At 53.0% G+C, this 7,297-nt stretch overlaps 2 protein-coding genes across 2 annotated transcripts; one reads left to right on the top strand and one right to left on the bottom strand.

Annotated features, from left to right (window-relative positions):
- The first annotated feature begins 94 nt into the window (after positions 1-94).
- On the top strand, positions 95-6,998 carry LOC119091451 (uncharacterized). The gene is made up of 4 exons (XM_037214250.1): positions 95-518; positions 6,135-6,265; positions 6,605-6,694; positions 6,938-6,998. The coding sequence occupies exons 1-4, from the start codon at positions 438-440 to the stop codon at positions 6,996-6,998; spliced, it is 363 nt and encodes a 120-aa protein (XP_037070145.1). The 5' UTR covers positions 95-437.
- LOC119091657 (cingulin-like protein 1) lies at positions 1,732-4,509 on the bottom strand. The gene is made up of 5 exons (XM_037214470.1): positions 4,110-4,509; positions 3,360-3,578; positions 3,012-3,122; positions 2,681-2,767; positions 1,732-2,185 (listed from the first exon to the last, which is right to left on the bottom strand). The coding sequence occupies exons 1-5, from the start codon at positions 4,325-4,327 to the stop codon at positions 1,996-1,998; spliced, it is 825 nt and encodes a 274-aa protein (XP_037070365.1). The 5' UTR covers positions 4,328-4,509; the 3' UTR covers positions 1,732-1,995.
- Positions 6,999-7,297: the final 299 nt, after the last annotated feature.

Raw genomic sequence — 7,297 nt, 5'->3', positions numbered from 1 at the left:
ATGTGCGCCGTCTCCACCGTGGTGCAGGGATACCAAATTATGGAACGAAATAAACGGCGCACAAAACGTGTGCCGTTCGTTTCTAGGGGTGATTTGTATATATTTTGTTCAGTTAACCGCACTGGTCAAGTTGATAGCCCTTTTGTACGGCGGATTGCATGATAAGGTCTTAATCGACATAAATTTTAGGTACTGTCAGTGAGCACCTAAACGTTTGTTTTCTCATCATAAACCATTGGATGACAAATATTCATCCTTCATGCTGCCATATCAGGTCACACGCTTTTCGTAATGCAACAGGCGCCTGGATTTGAGAGACGTCCAAGGTCCTGGTACAGAGAACGTCCGAGACCGCGGAGGCTGAGACGGCCTTGGAAGTCTGTGCTTGAGGGTGTCAACTGGACGCTATTGGTGCACTTTTACGAAGCTATGCCATTATGGGACAGGAAGGTGTTAATGGAATTGTCTTCAAGTTTTTGCCCATCTCTTGCATTCAGTCAGATTCGAGAGAAATGGATGTAGGTGCAGATGAGGGAAGATCACTGTTTCACCCAAGTTGTGGCGATCCCGTCAGCTTTCTCTCTCTTGAGGGTGACATCAGTCTCAAGACTTCCCTTCTTTTCCAGGTTTATTATGTGGGAATCATGGGAGCACCATATGTTGTGTCATTTGTATGTTTCAATGTGTGAAACAGTTGCCTTGTCTTAGTTCTCTGTAGTTTGTATGTAGTGTGGTGTAATGCGTAAGTAATGTGTGGTTTACCAATACTAGTAAATAAATGAGCAATGATCAATAGCATAATGAAGATGCAGTGCTGACCAGGAGTAACAGAACCTCTGGAGATGGCAGGGACTATGCGCAAAATGGCACTGTACAGTCAGTCCAGTGTCATAAATGCCAATAAAAATAGATAAATAGGTGGGATGGACTAGAGAGCATATCTGATTTGATATTTTTCCATTCCATGCACTACCATGTTAATGTGAAATATTGCCCACAGTTAGGGGACAGGTGCCCCATGTTGCCCTCAATCTGCTGTCCTTGCTCCTGTCATTTTGACTTAACCCTAAAGATGTAGGTGAAGGCTGAAACTGCTGTCAGTTTTCTTCTTGCCTGTGGATTGTTGCAAGTTGAGGGATAAGATCAGGTTAAAGCAGGATGGAGTGTAAGACAATAAGCATGTTTCATAAGCCTACCCAGTTGTGCATGTCATTCAATCATTTTTTGCACCTTCCTCATTTGGTTCCTTCATTTGCCTTTTGATCTTATTGCTTCTCTGAAAGTGTTCATTTGTGCTGGTTAGTTTCATTGACTATACCCCTAAGTAGTTTCCTTCAATTCAGAAAGAGCCAGTAAATGCACCAAAGATTAGTAACCAGAAACAGATAGCACATTGTTTGAGGAACTGTGTTGTATGACTGTACTGTTTCAACTGTAGCTGATGGGTTGGTCTCAGATATTAGGCGAGAAGTGCTGTGCACTGAGTCTTTCTTGGTTAGGGCTAGCTGAGCTAGCAGGCTGGTCTGACTTGCATCTGGCAATGCCTGAAATATGTGACCTGTAATATGTGGAATTCAGACTCCTAGTCATTTTTAACATAATCAAATATATGGGGCATTAAGATTGATAAATGAATGCAGCTACCTGGTACTGATAAGTTTAACAATTGAGAACTCAGCTGGTGGGAGTGGTATATACTCACCTCTTACAGTTATATTATGTCCCTGATGTGTTTGAACTTCATGTAGTCTTATAATTACCTATGGCTGTATCATTATAAGGTAGTTCTGCACCAATGAATTTGCAGACATTTTGCCAGTGAGCATCACCTGATTCACAACTAACTAATATGCCACAATGTGTACTGGTGTCACCAATGGGGGGCCTCAGTTTGGGTTGTGCAAACTCTTGGTGCTTTTTAGAACACAAAATGTATTGTTTTGCGTCATTCGTGCAAATCCGGCGCCTGTACTGAGCGGACCGTAGCGCACAGGCTCAGCATTGCCAGAGTTTCTGTTCGAGTCGCCTGATGATGTCGCTTCTGTAGGCGCGCTCCCTGAGCTGCTCGTTCCTGATGTGGCTTTGCCGCTGGAACTCGGCTTCCAGCAGCTTGTTCTCGTCAATGAGCTCCTTCATCTGCAGCCGCAGCATGCCGTTTTCCTCGCGCACGCGGACCACGTAGTTCCTGGAAACGACGGCGCGCTCAGAAGGGGCCGAGGTCGCGGTGCGACCGGGATGGAGTCGGCGCGCGGGTGCCCTGCCGTGCCGGTGGGATCGCATCTGACTGACTCCCGCAATCAGCGGCACGGCGGGTCCGCTTACTGGGCGTGGCGCTGATCGCCTCGAGGGAAGAGCTGCCCCTGCTGTGTGCAGTGGGGGTGACCAGCTGGAAGTGTAAACGGTGCGGCTGTCGAAGCATCGAACGTCAGACAGGGTTCCGGGTTCGAATCCCGCGCGCTGCGCATATTTTCCCAGGGTGCACGGCAACGACCGACGTGAGAGGTCGCGAGGACGATTACCGCAGCGTTTTATGTACGGAGGCACGACTGTCGGCTGCCACTCCCGTGGTCAGTCCAGTAGCCTAACCTAACCTAGCCTATCGCCTGCCTACCGCAGACCTCCTCGACTGCTGGAGTGGATAGAACAACGGCCCCTGTAGGTCAGCCGTCGAATCACGTACCCGAGGCAGCGCTTCGCCACCGAGCTGGCGTGCTCTTTGACGTCATCCAGCTCGTGCTGCAGCTCGTCCTGCAGAGAGTATTTGAGCCTGCAAGCTTGATAGCGTTAGTAGTTCCATGTCACAGTCTGCGCATCCCCAGAAGGTCCCTACTAAATGAGTGAAGCAAATATGTTTTGGGTTGGTGTGACAGGTTTTGAAATAGTGTAGATGTCTTGAGATTTACGGTGGGCTTTGAAGATTGTTATAAAAGGAAATTTAACAATCCCCTGAAAGGGAAAGGCATCTGAAAGCAGGGAGATTCCGGGTGCTCTAAGGCATATAATTCACAAACCTAATAAGCTGGCGCTTCATTTCCAGCACTTGGCTGTCATAAACATCCTTTTCTTCCTCCAACTTGGTCTCGAGGTAGGTTATCTTTGTATTTTGCTCCTGTTGTAATTTTCTGCAAACACCGCAGCCCATTAGGAGGCTTCATGTGGAAACGCAACTAAATGTTGTAATAGTATTTTACCGCCCGCTCAGCGGGTGCTCTCTAATGACAGCTGTCCATGCGTTTTTCTGACTGCCTCCTGTCTCTTGCCCCATTGTATCCCACCGTCCTAGATAGAGGAGGCCGAGCCTGTAGCCCGAACCTGTAGGCCGTTTAGCGGTATATCCCCTCCTCGCCCTCCGCTCTCACCGGACGGGGTCCAGGTCCTGCAGCTGCTTTTGGGCCAGCGCCAGCTCCGTCGTCCGTTTGGTGATGTCCTGCAGCAGCGCCACCCGCCTCTTCTGATAGTTGGACTTGCTATCGGTGCGCTGCTGCTGCAGGGACGTCATCTGCTTCTGCTTGAGCAGCTGGATGCCCTGCAGGATCGCCTGGCGCCGCTCGGAGCGCGCGCGCATCTCGCTGACGTAGCTGGAACACGCCGTGGGCGGTGCGTGTTGCCAGGCGTGCAAATGAGATACCGGCCAGAGCGGTGCATCTGTGCCGGCGTTACTCAACGCCTGCTCCAGGGAAGATCGGGGGTGGGGCAGACTACGCGTCATTTACGTCAATTTTTAAACTTGATGAAAATACTTAGGAATATGTTCTGTGCGAATGGTGATAGGATCGAGCGCGTGGAAGCGACGTTTATCCTACGTACCCATTGTCTCTGAATATGTGACCCAGCTGAGCGCCCAACCCGCTTAGATATTATGTGTTGGGAAGAAATAACGGAAAGGAGCCTGCTTCAGGCGTGGCAGCTGGTGGGCCACTAACATTGTAAGGTACCCAAATGCATCTAGTGCTACCAAACGTTAGCTGATATACTGCAGGGCCACAGGCGTCCGTGCGCCAAATAAGCAAGCTTTTTGTCGGGTGGCGGCGAAGACGCCGTTGCAATCAATTTTTGGTTGGGATGGGTGTCCTCCCTCTGACATCTTCCTCTCTTAAACTCGTACTCACGCCTCAGTGCCCTCTTTCAGAGTTGACGTTTCCTCTTGGAGTTTGAGATTTTCCTCCTTCAGCTCCTCTATGTTGTTTTTCAGTCCCCCTATTTCCTCGCTTACCGCTGCCACGCTAGACTGGAGCTCGCTTTCTAGCTGCGCTATTTCCTCTGGGCTCGGGCCCGGGTCCTTTGCCTTTTTCTTCTTTTTCCCCTTCCTTCCCTTTCGCTTCCTCATGTTTTAGGCTGTTATCTGTCGTTAAGGTATCTCACATACGTTTATTTTACTTTTCCACGCTTCTCTGCCTAATTATGTACTTTGGTTATATATACCAGTGCAGTCTCCAGATTCTCACGGTTTGTACCGTCCCTACCCAATCGACTGTTTTGACTGGTTTAACACTCCCTCACTTCGCTCGCATCCGCGCAGCGATGATCGTTGTCGGATACTGGACAAATATCGTGCCTATCTAACGCATGCTCCTCTGGTTTGAACCTTAGTTCAAACCTGAGCAATGGTCATGGTAATCACAAGTCCGTATCTGTTCAGTACATGGTCTAATGGAGCCGTTCCTCCAACTTGCTTGTGAGTCGAATGTGCGCTGCCCCCGTCCACCTTCTGAACAGCGCGATCGCCTGCCTATCGCAGGGATCTCCAGACCCGGGCTCCCATCTTCCCCGTCAGCTGCGTGTGATGCCAGGGCTGACACGACGGTCCACCGCAGCGCTTGTCGCAGTGCTCAGTATGTGTGTGCATCAGCCGGTGTCTCGCCCTGTGTGGCGCTACATTTCGATGGCTTCCAAACCATTGCGTGCTATGCTCGTTTCCGACAAGCAGCGACTAACGCCTCAAACCGTTTAAATTCACGTCATCTGGGCCATGGTGGAGTCAACGTCCGCCCGCTATTGAAAGTCGCTGCTAATGTGAACTGGATGTTTCCGTCTTGGGGTCGCGTGCCCGGTAAAGCATGTATGCTGAAGATGTCACCGATGATGGCAGAAATGGGACGGAATATTGTCCAGTCCTTTTCACGTCATATGGGCTCTCTGCCACCGGTTATCTTTATAGCGGTGTTATTGGATTTTAATTCATTGCAGGATCGAAGAAAGTCAATTTTGACTTATGCGCCATTTTTTCCAGGCCGGAAAAGGATATTTCCCTAAAACCCAACACTTTGACAGCCACAGCCTGAAATGTCAACCTATAAAGCATTTGAAGCTGTAAAAGACATCTTCAAAATGACAAAAAGATTAGATTATGCGGCAGATGCTGTATCCTTGTGTGACGCCCGCTGTCGGGGCGGGACTCGGACCTGTGAGCCTTGACTGCGAACTGCGGCCTGCGACTGCGCAGACCCGGGAGGGTGACCTAACAACAGTGTGTACTCGCGGACAGTGCCCTCGATCTCCCGCCTGTGGTGCAACCTGTTGTTCGTTTCGTGCGCGTGCAGCCCTGGGTCATTGGTGTGACCTGGCTACCGTGTGTAGCCTCTGCACCAGTCCGTGACCTCCGGGTGTGCGTGCAGCTTACTGGGGGGTGTTGACGATGTGTGCGACCTGTGGGCGATGTGTGTGACCTGTGGACGATGTTTGGGACCTGTTGACGATTTTTGTGACCTGTGGAAGATGTGTGTGACCTGTGGACAATGTTTGTGACCTGTGGACGATGTGTAACCTGTGGACGGTGTGTGTGACCTGTGGACAATGTTTGGGATCTGCGGACGATGTGTGTCCTGTGGATGGTGTGTGTCACCTGTGGACAATGTTTATGACTTGTGGATGATGTGTGACCTTTGGACGACGTGTGCGACCTGGAGACGGTGTTTGTGACCTGTGGACAATGTGTGTGACCTGTGGCTGATTGTGTGACCTGCAGACAATGCGTGTGGCCTGTGGACGATGTGTGTGACCTGTGGACGATGTGTGTGACCCGTGGATGTTGTGTGTGACCGCTGGACGATGTGTGACCTGTGGACGGCATGCATCCGATGCGGCCCGCCGTTTCGTCTGGTGGCGCCGGAGCTGACCTAGTGTGCCCGTTGCAGGCGGCTGTGACGCTGGCCCAGGAGGGCGACAGCGTGACGTACGTCACGAGCGAGCCTCTGGAGGCGTTGCCGCCGCCCGTGCACGGCATGCCCCTGCCGGCAGCTGACTCCATGCACCGCGTCCGCTTCGTGTGAGTCGGTCCGCTCACGTGCGCTGGTCAAACCGAGCATGTCGCGCACTCCCCTGAAGGGTCTGGTCCGCCATTGTTTTCGCGACATTACGCTATATGTCCATTCCTCCTGCTGGATAATGTCATGTCCTGCATTTGTGAGGCTGTAATTCGGATGGTTTGCGTGTGTTTCGCTAACATCTAGTTGTCGCTCGGCATTACCCTTAAGATGTGTGGTGGCCTATTTGTGATGTGTTATGCCACCTGCTCTCTTGTGAGCAGCCTCAGGCCATGGCCGTCACTACGGAACTCCCGTGTACGTCCCAGCCCCGCCTCAGCCCACAGTCTGCACCTCCTCAGATACCTGCCGAGCGTGCTGGAGGTGGTGGACTACCTCTCCTCGCTCCACCTGTCGGCCCGGCTGCCGGATGCGCTGCTGGTCGACGCGCCGCCGCCCTCCGTCGACGCGGCGCTGGCGGCGGGCCCGGCCGAGGCGGCGGCACGTTGCCAGCTGGCGCGGCTCCGCGCCGGCCTGGAGGAGGCCGCCCAGCTGGTGGCCGCCGCCAGGGGCCGCTGCACGGCGCTGCTGGCGAGCCGGCCGCCGCCCCACGGCCGCCGCTGGCAGCCGGACACGGCCCGGCTGGTGCCCGGCGCGACGGCCGCCACCGCCCTGCTGGTGCTGGGCCGCCTCAGCTGCCTGCTGGAGATGGGGCACGAGTGCCTCCGGCTGAGGCATGTCACGGTGACGCCCTGAGGACGGGGTAGGCTGGGGAACTCGTCTGTGACACTGTGGGAATAGGGGGAGGGGCTGGAGTCTGGAGCCTGTCACTGACGCCGTGGCGGTCGCTGGTGACGTCGGAGGGCGATGATGAGCCACGTCAGTGTGACGCCGTGGAGAATGGCGTGAGGTCAGTGCGAAGGCTGGTGCACGGCGCTGTGACGGAAGACTCCGTGGAGACTTGTGGACAGCGGAATTCCAGAGACGTCTTGAGTTGATGGAAAATGAGCCGTGAGCATGTGAGACTGTTGGTGTGCTGGCCTTGAGACTGTTGG

The sequence above is a fragment of the Pollicipes pollicipes genome, unplaced genomic scaffold (assembly GCF_011947565.3).
Source record: "Pollicipes pollicipes isolate AB1234 unplaced genomic scaffold, Ppol_2.1 Scaffold_3447;HRSCAF=4054_pilon_pilon_pilon, whole genome shotgun sequence".
In the NCBI taxonomy this organism is placed as follows: Eukaryota; Metazoa; Arthropoda; class Thecostraca; order Pollicipedomorpha; family Pollicipedidae; genus Pollicipes; species Pollicipes pollicipes.
This window is presented reverse-complemented; position numbering and strand designations above follow the sequence as displayed.

What these genes read in the sequence shown, in the direction of transcription:
- LOC119091451 (XM_037214250.1), top strand. Translation starts at nt 438, where the DNA reads ATGGGACAGGAAGGTGTTAATGGAATTGTCTTCAAGTTTTTGCCCATC. An exon ending in ATGCACCGCGTCCGCTTCGT is followed by an intron (nt 6,266 to 6,604) that starts GTGAGTCGGTCC and finishes GCACCTCCTCAG; the next exon opens with ATACCTGCCGAGCGTGCTGG. An exon ending in GCGCTGCTGGTCGACGCGCC is followed by an intron (nt 6,695 to 6,937) that starts GCCGCCCTCCGT and finishes GGGCCGCCTCAG; the next exon opens with CTGCCTGCTGGAGATGGGGC.
- LOC119091657 (XM_037214470.1), bottom strand. Translation starts at nt 4,327, where the DNA reads ATGAGGAAGCGAAAGGGAAGGAAGGGGAAAAAGAAGAAAAAGGCAAAG. An exon ending in CTGAAAGAGGGCACTGAGGC is followed by an intron (nt 3,579 to 4,109) that starts GTGAGTACGAGT and finishes GGCGTGTTCCAG; the next exon opens with CTACGTCAGCGAGATGCGCG. An exon ending in ATGAAGCGCCAGCTTATTAG is followed by an intron (nt 2,768 to 3,011) that starts GTTTGTGAATTA and finishes TCAAGCTTGCAG; the next exon opens with GCTCAAATACTCTCTGCAGG.